This window comes from Besnoitia besnoiti, chromosome VI, assembly GCF_002563875.1.
Source record: "Besnoitia besnoiti strain Bb-Ger1 chromosome VI, whole genome shotgun sequence".
In the NCBI taxonomy this organism is placed as follows: domain Eukaryota; phylum Apicomplexa; class Conoidasida; order Eucoccidiorida; family Sarcocystidae; genus Besnoitia; species Besnoitia besnoiti.
Genome location: NC_042361.1, coordinates 1,460,036 through 1,479,190, shown reverse-complemented (window position 1 = coordinate 1,479,190; position 19,155 = coordinate 1,460,036). Strand labels below are relative to the sequence as shown.

The following is a 19,155-nucleotide window of genomic DNA, read 5'->3' as shown; positions in this document are numbered from 1 at the left end:
CGGAAGCTGTTCTGTGCGGCGTGTCTTCCAAGTGCGTCCGGAAGCGCCGGGTGCCGCGCAAGACGGTGTCTCCGCCCCCGTTACTGGCGAGGAAACGTCAGCCACAACAGCGAAGCCGAAAGTGTGTCGAGGAAATTCAAAGCTACGCACAAAGCAACTACAGGTGACCAGAAAGCTGCCCTTCGATGGCTGTCGCCGCATCCTGGCTTGTCAGCTGACCCCGGGGCGCAGACAGGCATGTGCGCGAGAGAAGTCACACGCAAAAGTCGCAACGATTCATGCGCGCGGCTGCCCGAAGGTGGCGGGCCGTAACTCTAGAGCAAAGAGGAATGCGAAGGCGTCGAAAAAGGATCCGATGGAAAAGGACGGCGGCCGAACGATTCGACGAGAACGGCGACCTGGGGAGCGAATAATCGAGGGCGACTAACTAATGTATGTTGGGTACCCGGGAGAGGCGGCAACCCCAGAGGAGGACAAGGGTAGACTTACGGTTGCCGTATCTGTCAAGAATGAAAAAAGGGATACTCCCTTCTATATATACAGCTTTGGTGGTCGGTAATTCACGAGTTATTTGTATCTTCCTTCTGGAATACACACTGCATGCTGCTGCCCGTCCTGAGCTGCGGCGCGCCGGCGTGGTGTGTCGCGCGACCGCTCGCTTCGCAAAATTTCTTCAGCATGCATGTATATCACAGTGGTGGGAGGCCGTAAGAGGACAGTTCTGGGCTCGGTGGATTTCGGTTTTCGTGCTCTAGTGCCGGCCGTTCTTTACAGAGTGATCAGTAGGTGGATTCCGTCTTCGAGTCGCGCGGACACGTCGTTCTGCCTTTCCCTGTTCCCGGTTTCCGCGCCCACGTGCATTGCGTGACCAGGCTGCCCTCCGTTTGGCGCGGAATCTCGTTGGAAACTGTCTGATTGCAGCACTGACCACGCCGATCCCACTTTCAGAGCGGGCTCTCCTTCTTTGGCGCGGCTCTTGGTGCGCTTTGCTCCGTGCCTTGTCGCCTTGCATACCCACTTTTCGCAAGCTGCCTATTGCCAACCGGACCACGTGACCGAGGCATCCTAACGCCATTGAACGAGAACACGGCGGAAGAAACGCCTTGAGCCGTTGTTTCTGTTGTTCCCTAGGTCTTGACGCGCGCGGGCTTTCCACGTTGCCTGGCTTTGAGTCACGACGGCGACGTGGACGGTGTCTGGTAGTGGTGTGACGAGCTCATCGCTTCTCCCGACGGCGACTATCCATACTCCCTATACCCTCCCGGAATAGGCCTGACAGGTCTGTCTGCCGGATTTCCGTGGAGGATCGTTCATTCGTCTAAAACTTTGACGCTCAGCCAACTCGACTCGCCACAGCCGCTCCGCAGGTCTCTGAGCCAGGTGACCCGCCGCGGTGACCGATGCTCGCTGTGACGAGGTTGAACGAAAAGCGCGAGACACGCAACTCCGTTTCGGCTGTACCCTGTATCTCTTTCTTGATTGTCTCGTATCTTCCCGAGTGTGAGAGGGGCGTGGGCGGGTGAGCATGCTGGAATGCGGCAGACTTTGGGTGCTTGCGCTTCAATCGATCGGTAGTCATTCGTCGACCGTGGAAAGGTGTTTCTCAACGACTCATCGACCATGAGCCGCTTCGTTTTTTCCGCACATAGCTCAGTCCAGCTTCTGCCTTTCATTTGGGTGCGTCGGCCGTTGTCATCCGCCGCCCTTCTTCCTCGCGCTCTGCGCTCGCGCGCTCAAAGTCGCCAGCTGAAGCAGGTCTGCTTGCACGGTGCGTGTCCGGTGGTGCCTTTCTCGTGCGGGTTTCCTGCGCCTGCTGGCCTCTCGGTACCTTGTCTCCGTTTCTGCCGCGCGTCCTCTTCTTCGCCGACTTCCGCCTCTGCGTCGCTGGGCTCCAGCGCGGATTCCGCGGGGTCTCCGCCGCGGCCTGCGCCGACCCCCCTCGGCGTTTACTACTCCAAGTCTCACGAGTATGTTCGATTCCTCCTGGATGCACCGGAGGCGTCTGCGGGCGCCTCCAGCGCGGGCGCAGGCCCCGAGCGCGTCTTGTTCGGAATCATCGGCATAAGCGCACATGCAGCGGAAGAACTGGGCGAAGTCGTTTACGCAGACTTCCCTCAACCGATCGATCGCCTCGCGCACGCCGCACCAGGGGATGCCGCGGAGAGGCCAGACAGCGCAGAGGCGCAGGGAGACGCCGATGGTTTCTGGGTGAAGCGAGGGAGTCCTGTTTGCTCGCTTGAGAGCGTCAAGAGCGTGGCTGAGGTCTACAGCCCCGTCGACGGACGAGTCACAGCGGTGAACCGAACAGCAGTGAAAACGCCAAATGTGATCTTCCAGGACCCCGAGGGACAGGGGTGGATTCTCAGACTTCAGTTGACGTCCGCCGCAGACAACGGGGGGGACTGCGGAGAGGAGGAGAGGGCGCGGGAAGTTGTCGCCAAACTCACCAAACGACTCATGGACGAAGAACGGTATTGCAAGTTCGTTGAGGCAGAGAAACACGCTACCTCTTCTGAAGATTGAACGCGGGCATTCACCAGCGCGAAGCCCCAGCTACCCTCGTGCTCCTCGAGATGCGGCTGTGAAACACCAGGAGGGCGTGCGATTCACACGGTGATTCTTTTTTGTCAGTTTTTCCTTTTCCAGTTCTTCGACCCGTGTCAGTCTATATCTGCATCGCTGAAAAAGCCGGACGTCTCGGACGTCTGTAGACGCCTGTGCCTCTATTATACTTGTTGCTGAAACGCTGCCCAGTCTGGGACTCGGTCCGGTAATCGAAACGTGTCTCGCCTTCAGCGTCAACGACTAACCCCAGCCCCCTCTGGATGCTGCGCGTACACCCTGGACCCTGAAAGAGGTACCTCTCAGTGCGCATAGTATGTGTGCAGGAGTGGCGCGGAGCTCACGACAAATGCCGGAGATTGCTCACTGCTGAGCAGTCTCGAGCTGACTGTCGTGGCACGTTGAAGCGCGGGCCTGCTCCCCCCAGCGGTCGTTTTGCCGTTACACGCTGAGGAATTGTACCCTTATCACGCCGTGGGAAACTTGATTTTCACTTCGCCGCACAGGGCGTAGGGTTTCGACACATTAGGTGTCCATCGCTGTCGTCTCTTTTCGCTCTCCGTCTCGCCTCATCGTTGTTGAAAGAACCCCGCCGGCTCGGGTGCTGCGGTCGCGGAGGGAGTCGACTCCAGTTGAGACCTGCGTGTGCTGCAAACTCTGACGCGGCAACTTGCCGCGAGTAGCGGTGCCGTTAGCACTAGGAGTCTGCGATCCCGCCAAAGTTCCTGAGACCCTCTTTGCTCCCTTCTCTGTCGCCGCTCCGCGCGAACGCGTCAGAGACCCGCGACTGCATCGCGGGACTGTTCCGCGCTAATCTAACACGCCTCCGCGATAAGTGCCTTCTTTCCCTGCCACGCATCAGTCAACCAGAGTAGAGGTTTAGGGTTTGAATTTACACCCGAAACCCTCAAGCTGAGAGTAGCCTGGCTTTTGGCCGTGAACGCCGTAAAGGTCTTCTCTCAATCGTCTCTTCGCTGCCCTGACGTGTCCTGCAAAAGTCGAGAGCTCCCGGCACTTTGTTCCAGACACCTGCGTGCATCGTTTGCCGCCTTCAGGGTTTATGGTTGGCTTAACTCTTGTAGAACTGGACTGAACTTGCTGTGCGCTCAGTCTGCAGAGGATGTGCGTACCCGGTAGGCCTGCGAGATTGAGACTCGCGCGTGGCTGGCCTCCAGCGCAACCGATTCAGTCTTCACGCACGCAGCTCCACCTGCAGCTCTCTCCCGGACTTTCAATGAACTATCCGCCAGCCTCCGATCATTCCCGTCCCTCTGCCGTGTCCGGTCTGTTCCTAGTATCTTCTTCGGAGCTGTCTGCCTCCCTGGGCGCCATAAATACATCGTCTGTGTAGTGCACTTCTACTTCATTTCCGTGCCGGTGCCCCAGTGTGTGCTGTTCTATTTCGTCTGGCTCTCCTGGTGCATTGCCACACGCATCGTCTTCTGCTTCTCGATTTTCGTCAGGTCTCTGCTCTAGCGGGCTCGCGACGCAGACGGCCGACTCCGGATGCATCTCGTTGCCTTCTCCGTTCATCGCTTCCGCACTCTGCGCCTCCTCCGTCTCCTGCTGTCCTCCCCTGGCGCTGTGGGCGTCTTCTTCAGACTCGGCTGCCCTTTCGTTGCCTCGTATCTCCTCCTCGTGGCTCTTTCGACTTTCTACTGCGTCGTTGTCTCCGCTCCCTGAGTTTCCATCCGACCTCGGTCGGCTCACTTTTGCTGTAATCCTGCTCCCATCAACGACTGCCTCCGCGACAACTTCGCCCGCGCCTCGCCCGCTCCCCCATGCAATCCCCCTCGGGGCCGTGGCTGGCCTCGAGCCGCCAGGAGGCGTTCCCGGCGGCGCTTCGTACTCGGGGACCGGCAAGTCATTTGGAAAGTGAAAGAAGGCGCTCAGCGTGGGTCGCTGAGCGACGAGAGGCGAGCGTCGAGCGCATGCGGCTCCCTCTGTCGCGCTCCGTCGCACGCCGATGCTGCGCGTGGGTGTCCCCGCAGCCCGCTCAGGTTCGCTCGCGTGTTCAGGAGGCGTCACGCCTGCTGTGCGGTCTTGGGGGTCGTTTTCACTGCCGGCGGATTCGGAAAGAAATCGCACCGAGAGTGACGGATGAAGGATGCAAAGGCGCCGAGTGGGAGACAGGGACGCGCCGGCGGGTTGCGTCTGCGGTCTCCTTGTCCGCCCAGCTAGCAGGCTCTCTGGGGTCGGGCACGCCGCCGGCCGGGGCCCAGACTCACTCGCGTCCAGCGCTGCAGCATCATCCGGCGCTGTTTGCAGCGCGGCCCCGACGGTGTCAACTGCCTCACACGGCTGCGGAGACATGCGATGCGTGTCCGAGTGCAGCGGCGGCAACTCCAGCCGGGGGGCAGCGGAGGGACGCGGGGGACTCAGGGGCTCCGATTCAGGAGTCGAGGTCTGCGCATGATCATGTGGCATGCCTGGAGGCATCGCCAGATTGTGCACCGAGGCGCCGCACGCCCGAGGGAGCCGCAGAGGCGATTCTAGCCCCTTGTCCTTCGAGTCATTCTCCGGGGACTCCTCAGACAAATTCTCGAACACACGCGCGCGCTCTTCAGGGCGGAGTTCGCATCCGACCCCCGACAGGACAGCGTTCGCTGCGCGGCATTCTCCTCGGCAGACCTCGCTGGTCGCGCTTTGAGCTACCACCTTGCTGCACTTCTCTGTCGCCTCGGGACTCTTCCTTTCGCTGTCGGCAGGCAGCTCTCCGCCTCCTTCAGAGGCTCTCGCGGGAAGAGCGACTGGCTTCTCCGCTGAGGAGGGTGGGGGGACTGCGTCAAGAGGCATCTCGTGGGGGGTCGGTGAGCGCCGGAAGGTCGCCTCGGGGGGTCCGGGGCGCGTGCCGGAAGACGGCGAGAGGTGCAGAGACGGATACGGAGGGCCTGAGGGTCGACTTGGGGAGCTCAGGGGCCCGCTGCCTCCCTCCTGCTCGCGGCTCGTCTCGCCCATGCGAGTGTTGGAGTGATGTGCAACGGCAGGTGACGGCTCGGGCCCTCCATCGCCAGAATCCGCCCGGGTAAGCTGCAGCTTCTCGGAGCCTTTTCCGCTGTCGCTAGGCGGAGGATGTGGGCAGGCTGGCCCTGTCAGATCCCTCACCTCAGCCCCCATTCCTGATTCGCGTTGCTCGTCGGGCTCCTCCTCTGAAGGCGCCAGAGGACAGGGCGGCATCTCGTCGAGCGCGAGGAATTCGGCCTGGGTTTTCGGGCTCGCGAGACAAAGCGGTCGCGGCATGCGCGGCGGTGGCACAGCGCGCCACGGCGGAGGGACGAATCGGGCAGCAGGCTGAGATACCATCCCCCCTGTGTTTCGTGGAGTACCGGGAGACGGGCTCGACGATGGCCGTGTACAGGGCGGCCGTAGGCTCAAGCGGCTTGGAGCCTCGCTGGAGCACGTCGCTCCTGCAGAGAACGGGGGCCCGACTGGCAGTGGTCGCGCCGCCTTGGCGCGCTGCATGCCCTCTGGAACGCGCGGGAACGGGGATGGCGGCCGCGCGGGCGCCGCAGCGGGTGTCGGTTCTTCCTCCTCCGAAGTTGGTCTCGTGCCCTGCTCGAGGAGAGGAGTATCGGTTAGGTGACGGCGTGTGGCGCTTTCGCAGGGCTCACGTGCCTTGGTCTCCTTTATCGTTGCGCGACTCTCACTCGCCATCCGCCGGGTGCCCGCGTCGGCCTCGTTGTCCTGCGCACCCGCCTGCAGGCTGGCATCTACCGGCTGAGGAAGACGACCAGAAGCATCATCTCCGCTGCTGCGGCTTCCCCCAGAACACAGCGCGAGGTCCTGTGAGAAATGCTGCATTTTCGCATTGCTGTCATGCGCAGCGTTCACGGCACTTCCGGGTCGCCCGTCGTTGGAGGCGTTCGTGGGCTCGCCTAGCCACAAGCGTGGATGCCAAGCGACCGGCGTCAGGGGGCGGCTGCCATGGTTGGATCGAGGCGGCGTTGGTGAAGATGAAAAAGAGGCCGGCGGCGTCAACACGTTTTCGTCGGATTCGCTAGTGTTGTGCGGGAGCAGGCCCTGCTGGGGAGGTGAGACTGGCTCGCTGGCGTCGTTTGCGCGCTGTCCAGCGCTCCGAATGCCAGAGCGTGCGCGTGCGACAAGCTCCGCCGTGCTGCGCCGGGCGCCCTGCGCCGGACTGTCCTCTGCAGCAGTCTCGTACGTGCCGGAAAGCTTCTTCGCTGAGGACGTAGGCGTCGATGGAGCCGGCGGGTCGCTGTGCGGCTCCTCCTCTGGATGCTGAGCGAAGCAACAGGGTTCGTCCGCTTCAGCACCCGTGAAGGCCAACTGGTGGGACGCAGACGCTGATATCTGCGGGTCTGTATCCGTCGCAGATGACGCTCCTGGATCGGAAGAAAGCTCTTCAGAGGGGGGAGTCTCAGTGGACAGGGGCGGCGGGGGCTGAGCGGCGTCCTTCTGTAAGTCCGGTTCCGCGCCTAGCATGCAGGATTCATCATCGGCATCACCGCCATGGCTCATGTCCCTATTGCGGCCGAGGGCGCTGGAGAGTTCATCAGCTGGGCTCTGGCTCGCCGCGTCAGAGGAACAGCTTGGCTGAGGCGTTGAGGTGTGTGACGGAGTGTTTTCGCTCTCTTCACTACATAGTGGTATCTCTTGTTTGTTTTCCGTATTTGGTTTTGGTTCGGGATCTCTCTCTTCAGGCGCATTACCAACGGTAGCTTGCTTCTCTGTGTCTGGGTCGTCAGTCTGCTCGCTTCGCGGGCTGCCTTGTGTCCCAGAGTCGTGTTCTTTGCCGCCTTGTTCATCGCCTCCCTCTCGCCCTATGTCCCTGTGTGCATGTCCGCCTTCAAGAATGTCTACTCGTGCCTGCGTGTCGTACTCACCGGCGGAGTTGCATTCTGCCTTTCTCGCGTGCTGTTCCTCAATGTCTTCTTCACGTGGGCCTAGCGTATCTTCTGAACAATCCTGGCAAATAGACCCGCATCCGTTGCATTCATTGTCTTCTTCCATGTCAGCGTCGTAATTTCGCCGGGCTACGGCAGATGTCACAGACATGCTGTCGTCCGGCTCTAGGGTTTCTTCGTTGCCTTCATCTTGCGCGTTTTCTTCCTCTTCAGCGAACTCTCCAGGACCGTTGTCTGTGCGCGACGTCTCTGCACGCACGCCCTCCATCTCCTGCCCTTCCCCCTGCTCTGCCTCGCTTGGCGCGGAATCCTCTCTTTTTGCGTCCTCGCCTGCATCCGCACCCTTTGCGGGCGTGGCTGGCGCCTCTTCTGCTGCGGCTGCCAATGCCAAAGAGTCTGCGGCATCCGTCGGCTCCCCACACACTTCGCCCATCCTGTCTGGTGTGCCGGCTTTGCACGCGACTCGTGGGTTCGCAGGCCCTGACTCATGCACGCCAGTGCCTTTCCTGTTGCCTGGATTTGAGCGTGGAGCCTGGATCTCTCTCCGCGTTGGCTCGCTGGCAGACGCCGGTGAATGCGTTTGAATCTCCAAAGAAGAAGCGGCAGGGTCGCCAGCCGCACTGGCACCCTGATGTTTTGATTTTCGCTTTGATGATGACAGCAGGACGAACTGTTTATCCTTGCCCCGCGCGTTCCGAAACAGCAGCGCCCTATGCGATGGTGTGTACGTACTGACCGTTCTTGCGGCTCGACGGGAGTTTCGTGTGCCCCCCCGTGCCGTGGCCGAAGACAGAGACTTTCCAGACTCCGAGCCCTGATCCCCATCGGGTCTGGGGTCTTTTTCTTCTTCGCGACTCTGTGCAGAGCTGCCCCGTCTCGCAGTGTGACTGGCGGAACCGGAGTCCGTGCTGCCCGCGCCTGTCGGCGGTGGTGGCGACTCTGAGGCCGACAGATCTCCACTCGGTGGTCGCGGATGCGAACGGAGCGACGCCGCGCGGAGAGCTGAAAGAGAGTTGACGCACGCTCAAACAAATCACATATTTGCGGTCCACGGTCTTACAGAATGCCTGACAGCGACGACTACGCCCTGGCGGGCGGTTCTGGACAATACAGCTCTCTGTCTACTTTGATGAAGTGCGGCAAAACGTGGTTCAGAGTAGTCTGCCGCTCCAAACCCGTGCAAGAGACAGTCTGTCTGCCTCATGGGCTCGCTGCGCTTCGGTCACCGCCCTGGCATATTCCTCCGCTAGTGTGAGCCCCCCGCCCCCCCCCCCTCGCGACTCTGTGTCTGCTTCCGTAAGCCTGGAGTATCGTGGGCCGACGCGGGCAGGAACGTACCTGCAGGATCGAGAATCGGGGCAGCTAGCAGACACATTTTCTCTGTGATACACAGGGTTCCAGCCCCCTCGCCTCGTTTTCGCCTCTGTCTGTTCAGTGCGTGAATGGTCCGCTCCCTCAATTCTCCAATGCTCAGGGGCCTGTCTCCAAAGCCCACGTCGCCGCCCCCTCTTTCTGACTCCGTCCCCCCGTCATCGCCGTCAACGTCGTCTTCTCCGGCTGTCATCGCCCCTCGTGGCGACACGTGACCTGCGCGGGAGGATGAGAGCTTGATGTCCCCGCGAGCCGGGGCTCCAGCTGGACGTGGCCCATCTGCTGGGCTGGCTAGCTGAGGCGGCGATGTCGCTGTGACTTTGAGGTCGCTGCCTGAGCTGCCGTCACCGCCTTCCGGTCCCGTTATGCTGCTCAGTCTGAATCGACTCCCACAGTTACCGTCTAACTGCTGAGGCTTGTCGGTTTTGCCTGCGTCTCTTGAGCCGTATTTGGAATTCGTGCAGCCCGCTTCAATGCTGCACGTCCCACTCGCGTTTCCATCGGGGGTCGACTGCCCGGTTGCATTTCTCACTCCGCCGCTGGGAACCGCGGGAGAGCTGCAACACGGTCCCCCCCCCCGGCAGGACCCATTGTGGCCCGGTTGGCGACTAGAAAAGGCGCCTGGGCTGCTTACGGTTTTCCGACTTGCAGGCAACAGAGCCCGGCCTCCAGTTGAACGCTCAGGGCAGGCGTCGCTGGCAGTGAGAGTCAGGCTAGCCCCCGACGGCAAAGAAGCGAACTCGGGACTCTTGCAGCCGCCGCCACGCCGGATCCCGCCAGGAAGTGAAGAGGCGGCCAGTGGATGACGCGCCACCGGTGATGCGCATTCACCTGACTCGGCCGCCCCCGGAGGAGTAGCGACTCGAGGAGCCGAGCGCAAGGTGCTTTTGTTGTCCAGGATAAACTTCTCGATGTACCAAAGCAGGGGAAGTATATTGTTAGCGTTTCCGCTGCCACCGGTGTCTTTTGGAGCGGCGGTCTCCGATTGCTCGCCTGGCTGAAGCCCGCTGCACGATGCCTGACATGCCGAGCTTCGGCCTTCGGCAGCCATCGAAGTGGCTGCGACAGCGCATTCATCTACCGCTCCGGGAGGTGGAGGCTCGCCTCCGATGCAGAGGCGGTCGCTCCAGGCTCCGCCAACCAGGGCTGCAGCGTCTTGTAAAATGGCGTGTGCCTGGGAGAGGTAGTGCAGCTGGTGCTGAACAATGGCGTTCTTGCCAGCTGTTGAGAATACCATCTTCGAGATCTGCGCGGCCTCATTACGAAGCGTAGCGTCTGTCACCTGCTGCGCAGCTGCCTCGTGCTGGGCCTGTTGCTGAATGTGCGCCTCGAGGTCACGTTTCTTCGCTTCGATGGCCTCGAGCTCAAAGTTCAAGGTGTTTACGTATGTCATGATGCTGTAGTTCCTCTCCTCTAACTGCGAAAATATAGCCACGATCTCTGCCGGATCTGCGGGGACCACAGTATCTCACACGTCGAAATGCACATCAGTGTCCATCCGCAGTGTGGAGGAGGTCGCCTCCGGGGACCACTACCCAAGTGGAAGGTCAAGAAACCGGGCATGGTCATATCATTATCACATTGTGTCTCACCAGGAACTCGAAGCATAGAACCACGTAAGGCTACTCTGGAGACACGACGTAGAGTCCTAAATACATGCAAGGGCGTTGCGCTGGACTGTAGTATAACATGTCGGCACACAACCTCCGCTCAGACTGAGTCGAATGATGACGACTTTCTCCTACATGTCGCATTCAGAAGTACAGGGGCCACAGTGCCCTGGGGCGGCTTCGGTGCCTTGAAGAAGGACAGAGTAGGATACGAACCCGTATTCACAGCCCGAGCGCACTAATCGAGATCCCACGTGCTGCAGCCTTAGTCTCTCGAAGGGCTGTACGCTGAGCGTAAATGCGATCGAGTGTATCAGCCTATGAGGAGGGGGGGCTCAGCCAACCCCAATCCATATCGTCGTGTTGACGCGCGGGTTAGACAAACGGAACCAGCAGCCCTGGCGCCGGCCTTGTACCGATCCCTTGTGGAAGCTGTGGCACATTCCGGAATCGAGCCGGTGCTTAGATCCTTACCAGAGATACCGGTCGAGGTTTTAATGCTTTCCATCGCGCGCTCAAAAACTGCAATTTTCGTTCTGTGCTGCTTGATGCTATGGCGTTGCACAGCGTTGAGAAGCGCTGTCTTCAGAATGAGCTTCATGAGGCTCTCTGGATTGAACTTCTGCTCTTCGTCAGCTAGACTGTATGGAGTGCCCCTCATCTGCGCGCGCTGATTCGAAGATTCTCTGTGTGCACGGATGTCAAATTCCTTGAGCAGACGATCCTGACAAGCAGCACGTAAACTTGCAAACTTCACATCTGCGAATAGTCGGGTTGCTCCCCAAAACGGCAAAGTGAGAATGCGTGCCATACGCGTTCAAGGCTCTAGGGTAGGCAATAGAAACATTTTTACCACGACTGCCCCCCCAATGCGGGTAAGTTGGACTACAGGTGGTTATTGTTACATCTGAAATCCTTTGGCGGATTCTATGTTTGCGGGTAGGATCCACCGCATTTGGTTCCTACTTGTTCTCGCAGTTCCTTCTGCATCACCAAGCATTTCTCCTTGAACTCTTCTCTCTCTTGCTCCTGTATTTTCGTAAGCTCCTCCATTCGCTTTGTAGTCTGCTGTTCCCACTCTCGCATTTGCACGACCCTTTCTTTCATTTCATTCAACTGTTCAGCTTGCTCGGAGAGTTCTCGAGATACTTGTTTAAAGACTTTTTGCATGGAGAGCCGATCCCTGCGATGTTTATCGATGGTAGCTTTCACTGTATTTATTTCATTGTTCGCAGAGTTGTACTTTACTAGGGCCTGAGCAAGTCTGTTTTCAAGCTGTATCAGGTTGTGCTCCGCCTTGCGCGCCTTTGTCCTAGCATCAGCCTTATTGAAAGAGTACCGCAGTCTCTTGTCATTATACTCGTGTTGCGCTTTTCGCGAGTTCTCTCCCAGTTCATGTAACTTCCGTTTCTCCATCTCGAGACGTCTCGTCGTGCGCTCTATCTCAGCTTGCAGGCGAGCAACATGGTCTTCCATGTACGTGGCCTGACCTGTAGTTCCCATTGGCAAGTGAGCAACGGTGCCAAGGCGTGTCCCACCATTATTGCTCACCGGAGATTGACTGAGCGGGGAAGTTGACATTTTCCCAAGAGAGCTGCATGCGCGCTCACCCCAGCAACAATGGAAAGGAATCACGGGGTAAATACGGAAACAGGTTGAGGAGGTGGATGGCGGGAACGGGGAGAGAAGGGGTCACGAAAAACGGAGGCCATCCTAGCCCCGCCAATCGAGTCTTCTCCGGGGTGGCTACGGTGCTTCAGTTCTAAGTGGTCATGTTTGACGCAGCAACCGATGAGCGGCAGCCCCCTAGAAAGCCGTCAATGGATGCAAGCGATCCCGCAATTAGCATGGTGAGAGGCGCAGCGGAGACAGAAGACTCGACCAGTGTAGTAGCTTTCTTGTGACTTGTGGGACCCGGTTAGCTTTGTGCGTTAAGTCCGCCGGAATATGCGACCCGCCAAGTCGGTTACAACAATGGACGCCTTCCTCCGCGGCGAGTTAGACTTTATTTGGAATTCACACTGACAGAATGTCATCGACAAGAGTGAAAGTGCATGAACAAGGCAGTCGACCACATCTGATTGAGTCAGAAACGCTCAGCCAGTAGTACGGACGGAGTGTGCTGCTGTGTCTCAGTCGTTTGAATCTACGCAGTAGTCGGGAGCTGAGCTGAACTCGGGTACTGTGTCGTGTGCATAGTTCGTACACATGGCAAAACCCCTCTCTAGCACTCATGAGTCGCCTTTGCAAACCACGATTGTGATTGGCACGGTCTGTCCTCATGTACAGTGAATAACAGCGGTCGTCATTGCCGCATGAGTACCCAAACACGAGGCTTCACCTTTGGCAGGTAAGCCCCAGAAGTGTGCGACCCCGCAGTGTAGGCATGTCTCGTTGTGGGGACTGAGTTGTGGCACTGCCTAATTTGGTGGCGCTACGCTCTCTGTTCGCTGTTTTTACACGCCTCGCCAACACTGTGAGGTTGCAATCGGCTTCCAGAGAAAATATCACTGTGTCCTTCACCCGAAAAAGCGGTCGTGCAAAACTTCTCACATGTTTTCTGAGAAAAAGAAAATCCAAAATATTTAGAACAAAGTGTTCTACCACTTAAACATAATTTAATCGAATTTATTTATTTGTCAGCACATATCTACGTGGCGTAACAGTTACGGCAACAACAGACTATAATGCTAAGATCCCTCGCATTTTTGTACGCCCGCTAGACGGTCTTGGAGAACAAGCGGAACTGACCGGCACGCCTCTACACTGGTGGGCTTACTTTTCTACGTAGACAACATTCTGTTTGCGGTAAATGCAAGATCGAGAGTACAAGATAACGCTCCCGTACAATTCTAGTTACGTCGATCAAAGCGATAATTTGCACCAGTGGCAGACTGGGGTAGTTTCTTCAGTCAGAAAATGGTGCAGGGTGGCTGAACGTGACTCCCGTATTGCAGCGAACGACGTTAGGTGCGAGCCCTCCCGTGGGTGGTCTGCTTGTATAAGGTCTCGATTCTTTGTCGCCGTTTACGGGAGACCAAGGCCTGGATCGCATGTGGCGTCCAGTCGCAGGAGGCGGTTTGTCGTAGCGCCACGAGGTGGGGGGACGTCATTTGCGACCCCGCTGCAGTAAAAGCACAAGTTCGACACACTGGCAATAGCGGACGTCACCAGAACGAACTCCGCAATAGTATACGTCAAGCGGAACATACAACTACAGCCACATTCGAGGGCAAAAAATCCTGGACTCGTCCACGACACCCTCGGAAGTGCAAGAGGTAACCACGCGGTGTTTGCGCTGCTTGCATTTGCACAAGACTATAATTTGTGCCGGAAACAAGACACCTGACCTAGTCCTACCTGCGCTAAATCATGAAGTAAATTACCCTACAAATCATTCAAATCCAAGGGGGATGAACTCACTACGCTACCACAATCGCAGTCTGTGAGCGTGCCTCCTGAGACTGCTAACGCCACGAACACAGTGAGGTATACGCCAAACGTGTACCTCACTGTGTTTGCTCATGGAGAAGCTGTTACACTTCGCAAGCTGACTGGGCGTCCACTTCTGCAGTGCCACCGAATGTGACTATGTAACTCAACATGGCATTTTTTGATAGCTTCTCTCACTCGAGAGGTAGTTCACGCAAGAGGAGGCAAAATCCCCTCTTTTAAATTGCACCTCTGCATCTCATCCACGTTGTCCAACACAGTGACCCTGAGAATCGGGTTTCTCCGCACACGACAACCGCCAATGCACAAAATTGTGGCGGGTAAACAAGGTAAGGATTGGCCTCACACGGCAGGTCAAGGCCACGGCTGCAGGGCATGGCCAGCCCACGATCCACACAGCGCGATAGATAACTGGGTCTGTAGACGCTTTTTCGCTTCCGCTATTCGCATGAACGCAGACAAAAAGATCCATGTATGCGTACCGATTCCGCTTCCGTCCAGCGCACCACCACGGTACGGTAGGTGATCGCACGTGCCAGGCAGTAGTCGCCGCGATCCTTCTGGGGCCGGTGACCTTTCCTATTTTGAACCCTACTCCGGCCTCCAGTTCTTGGATCTATGCTGCGACAATGGAAGCACTTATTCCCGATGAGGCACCCTAAACCCAACTTGCTGTGGCGAAATAGGGGCAAGGCACGTCTGATGGACATCCCGGTCACCGCTGCGACAAAGAGTCCGGGTTGCAGATTCTCACGCTGAAAGAGATTCCAGCTTCCACCGAGCGGGCTTACTTCCGGCAGCACCCTCAGGCGTCGACGCCTGGCGCAACAGCTCCTCGCAAAGGCGGGTTGGAGAAATGGTGCCGTGCAACTGACTCACGTCCCCGCGCCGAGCCCGTGCCGCCGTGCACACCACCGCACGTGCTTGCAGCGGCTGTGCTCTGTGCTCTCCGTCGTTCGGAAGAAGTTCACCCTAACCAGAAATAAACCATCTGTATAGAGTAGTTGCGTCGGCTCTGTCGTGGAGACTGTCTTCCGCCGACTGACCGAGCTCAAGGCGCGAACGCGCAGTGACCCTGCGTGCGCAAGAGGGGAGCCGTGCCGCCACATGAGAGACACACTTGTGGGGCCCCCCAGCTTTTTTCCCTCTTACTTTTCCCATCTCGCTTTCGCGTAGAGACTCCCCTACTCTCTGTGCTGTTTCCTGAGGGGCAAACGCCTCGATTGAGGTTTTACGGTCAGGCGACGGGAACGCCGCAAGCGTGCGTGGTTGGCCAGGACGCAGCCGCTGGGCTGGCAGACATCGCAACTGGACGAATTCCTTTGCTTCCCGAGAGCCTTTTCATAAACTGATGCCACTTTATGAGCAAGAGATGGCATGCGCTTGCTCGTGCGGGAGTGTCCGTGCCGCTTTCCCCCCTCGCTCAGGACATCAGCCAAACTGCGGTCTCTTGTGGCCAGGAGACTACCTACACATCTACTGTAGTGCGGGCTCGAAAGCCTCCGGTGAGGAAGATGTGCCTATATCCCCGATGATCTGAAGCTTATTTCTGTTCCCATTCAGACACGTGCCTCGTCAACACAATCCGACTGCAGACGTGGCAAAAAAGTGTCTCACAGCTTTTGCTGTCAGGCATCGATGCTGCTTCGTTCTCAACCTGACAATAAAGATCTCCCAGCATGGCAGAGGATCGTTGACCAGGCTTCTGTCTTAAGAAAGAATACTGGAGCGGCCACATCTCTAAAGGCTTGCCGGATCTCTGGACATGGCCACCTGCGCGCTTGGGCAGGGTTGAAGTATTCCGTCTAACAGCAAAACACCCGAAGAAGACGCGTCTTCAACTGTACTCAAGCTCATTCTGTCTTCTTCCTCCCGCTCGGAAGCTCTCAACGCATCTTAGCCCACGCAGCGTGTCCTGTTGTCCCGGTTTCACGTGGTGCTAGAGGGACATCTTTTTTAGTCGCCCATCAGTATGTCTTAGGCCTTCCGCTCGGTACCACATACGACAAGATATTTCTCTTTTTCCTTCGTCTGCCTGCGTGCATTCAGTCACCACCGCAATGATTCGCACTACTTCCAGCCTACGGGTGCGTCGACCACTTCGTTTGACAGTACCTCTCCGCGGCTGGGTTCTGTTGTCCTTCCTCTTTATCTCTGCTTTCCTCCTTTTGGTCCCCGGCTTCGGTGTCTCTGTCTTCCGTCCTCGCTCGCACAACAACGCGCCTGTGGCTGAGGCTACTGACCCTGCCAGCCGCCCACGGGGCCCGTCTGCTCCAAGGCGGCTTTCCGACAGTGGCGCCTTCGATGCCGACGACGACGGCGACGAGCCGTCCGGCGGCAGTCCATTCCGGGACAGCCGTTTCGGCGTCGGATCGAGGCCGCGAAACGCCGCGCCTCGCAGCAGGCGGTATCACCGAAGCTCCGCCGAGGACGAATGGTTTTCCCCACCGTTTGAGAGTCATGGCCCTCTGTCGTTCAGAGACGACTCCGCCGGCAGTGACCTTGGCGGATCTGCTGGGGGCTGGCCAGCCGACGGCTTGCGCAGCAGACAACGTCCTCCTCATTTCGTGACAGGAGGCGGCAGCCGTTTCGATGCGAGTCCGTTCGGTGGTCCCGTGAGGATGACAGCCGCTGCCGATGACGGGTTCGACAACGCGAATCGTGTCACTGCGGAAGAGTTTCTTGATGCGGGTGGAGCCGCCGACTGCCGCGGCGGCGGCCCCCGACATCAACGGCCCGCTACACGCGGGGGCTCGGCAGGCCACCCGGCCCCAAACCCCGGGATCGCGGACGCTGGGACCTTCCAGAGGAGTCTCTTTCGCCAACAGCTGCAGGCCCTGCCTCCCTGGAGTTCCCCACGGTCAGTCCCCGGCCCCCAGGAGGCTGCGGCGCCCTCCTGGGAGTCGGTAGCGATGCAGGCTGAAGGGTGGGAGCAGCCGTTCGCGCCGCAGCCAGTCTTGCTTATTCCTGTCCAGTACGCTGGAGTCATTCCTCAGGTATAGTGACTTTCGCTGGAAGCGAGGGAACTGGGGGGGAAGGGGCGGTTGAATGCCCGTTTCCACTTCCACTTAACGGGAAAAAGAATAACAAGGTAAAAGAGGTTGCTGCAAGGAAAATGAAGTACCCTCCGCTTAGGCTACCGCTCTGACGTCTGTGCGGCAGTGGCTGGATAGAGTGGTTAAGTCCGGGGGGGGGTCTATTGCTTCGACTGGTAGGTGAAGGTAGCATGGGACTCTTTCCTCATCGTTCTGTTGATAAAACAGAATGCCCAGAAACATGATTTCGCCTGCTGGACCTCTTAACAGCGCCGGCTTGCTCATTGCTTTTGTCTGCGGCTAAATTCCTCTACATGCAGAAACAGACGAAAACGTGTACGGATAGCAGCTGTCGCCACCGTGCCCAGAACCGTTAACATTCGTCACCACTACTTGCCTCCCCGCTGCGCTTGCTACTGCGGCCTTACACAAATCGTCGCATGGCTTCGGTGTATGACTGTCTCTCTATTGTGGGCGCCTGTCCCACAGTGCACACGTGTTCCCCTGCTTGTCGAAACTCCTCCTGCCTGCAGCCAGTCGCCCAACAGATATGGTGCTTTTTGAGAGCGGCATTCATCATCAATTTCTATGTCTCCGGGTCGCTGCTATGTGTGCAGTATAAACACGAAGACATCGGCCTAGGGTTGAAGCTACTGCTTGCCGCTCCAGCGCTGACCGTGCTCGCTGTCGCTATGGCTGCTGCCGCGCATGCAACTTATTCCTCGCTGAAACAAGGAAAATCCTCGAGGGCTCCAGGGCATGCAGTGCATTACGCGTCCGCGACAAGGAGGGGAGGGAGAGACTGGCGCAGCGGGTATTACAGCGAATGGCGCAGAAGGCGTCGCCGCGGAAGCTGGGCGAGACTGAGTGGAGGCGAGGAAGGGCTGAAGTCAGAGAGTGATGCTACAGGGAAAACATACGAGGAAAGGGGGGCGGGACTTCCCGCTGAACGACGACCGGCCCCAACACCCCCTCGTGATCCATCTACCAGTCCATCGCCTCAAGAGCCGAGGCAAGCGACTGAAGAAGTTGCCATTCCGACGCCTGACACTGCCCACCGGCCGTAACATTCTCTTTTCCATTGCTTGACCTTAACCTAGTCGAACTCACGTCAGTCGGCGTTTCCTCTGGGCACGGTTGCTCCAACAAGTCATTCCAGCGATTCGCGGTCCTTTACGGGCATCATTCGCACCTCAAAAGGAGACGCATGCGCCGCGGGTCGCCCATTGGATACATGGCATCACAGGAGCCGGAGCATGGCAGATGCTTCGCCGTTCTTCCTTTTGCGGGAAAAGGCAACGCTGAGACACTAACACTTGTGGCGCTCAACGCAGCGCGCATATGGCTGGGAAACTTCTTCAGCGCAGAAAACTCAGCAAGGCCCTCCGTCCCCCTTACCGCAGGTGTGTCTTCACTACGAGGGGGTTTAGGGAAGACACGATCGAGGCTGGTTTGTGCACTTTTTGAGGAGGCACTGCGGCTCATGTCTGTATACGGGCGCAGCGTGCCACGCGTGATGGGTCGCCAGAGCCGAACAAAAGTGCCACTTGAAGTAGACGGCATAGTCCTGCACAGAGCGAACTCCCCCGAGAGAAGCGGAAGGGCGAGCTGAACCTGCCTGCGGTAGTGTGTGCGTGCGATGGGATGCTGTAAGGTCAACAGAGGCGACAGGTGCCTGCAGGCCTCCAGCGTGTTTCCCGTCGACGCAAGGCCCATGGGTTCAAATAGACTGTTCTTCCTGAGAGCCATTCATTTCGGCTATTCCTCTCTAGCAATGGCCAAGTGATCGCGCATCGTACAGGGAAGGCACGGGTAGTCTTTTGGTTCACCTTTCCTCAGAACCACACGCATTCTCAGCTTCTAGCGCACCATGTCACCGCTTAGGTATTTCTTCCGGCACCGCGGAAAAGAGCGTTCTAGAAGAAAACGTGTAACTTGGATACGAACGGCCAACAAGCGGTTATTGTAGTAAAAAGGCGCGTGGAGGTGGTGGTGGTGTACTGCAATCATAAAGAACTTGGTTGTGTGTATCTCAAAACCGGAGTCATCTTCAGTATTCTAGGACCTATAATGTCTTTGTTTACTCGATTTGAGTTATACAGTTGTGGATCGCGGATCACTTTTACAGAGACGATAGCTTCTTATAATGATAATAACGATACATGGCCTAGCTATGATCTTTGGAGGCGCGGAACAAGGCGCGCCGTAGGCGCGGCCGCTGTGCGAGTCAGGTTATGTCCTCACACACAGTGAAAAGAA

General features: G+C 58.0%; 3 protein-coding genes across 3 annotated transcripts; 2 read left to right on the top strand and 1 right to left on the bottom strand.

Annotated features, from left to right (window-relative positions):
• Positions 1-1,620: 1,620 nt before the first annotated feature.
• BESB_066220 (glycine cleavage H-protein) lies at positions 1,621-2,523 on the top strand (the record flags this gene model as incomplete). The annotated part of the gene is made up of 1 exon (XM_029365015.1): positions 1,621-2,523. One exon carries the CDS (start codon positions 1,621-1,623, stop codon positions 2,521-2,523), a length of 903 nt encoding a protein of 300 aa, XP_029218598.1.
• Positions 2,524-3,819: 1,296 nt separating this feature from the next.
• On the bottom strand, positions 3,820-11,911 carry BESB_066210 (uncharacterized protein; the record flags this gene model as incomplete). Its single annotated transcript, XM_029365014.1, has 4 exons — positions 3,820-8,429; positions 8,766-10,247; positions 10,883-11,132; positions 11,375-11,911. The coding sequence occupies 4 exons, from the start codon at positions 11,909-11,911 to the stop codon at positions 3,820-3,822; spliced, it is 6,879 nt and encodes a 2,292-aa protein (XP_029218597.1).
• A 4,010-nt stretch (positions 11,912-15,921) lies between these two features.
• On the top strand, positions 15,922-16,863 carry BESB_066200 (uncharacterized protein; the record flags this gene model as incomplete). The annotated part of the gene is made up of 1 exon (XM_029365013.1): positions 15,922-16,863. One exon carries the CDS (start codon positions 15,922-15,924, stop codon positions 16,861-16,863), a length of 942 nt encoding a protein of 313 aa, XP_029218596.1.
• Between the last annotated feature and the right edge of the window lie 2,292 nt (positions 16,864-19,155).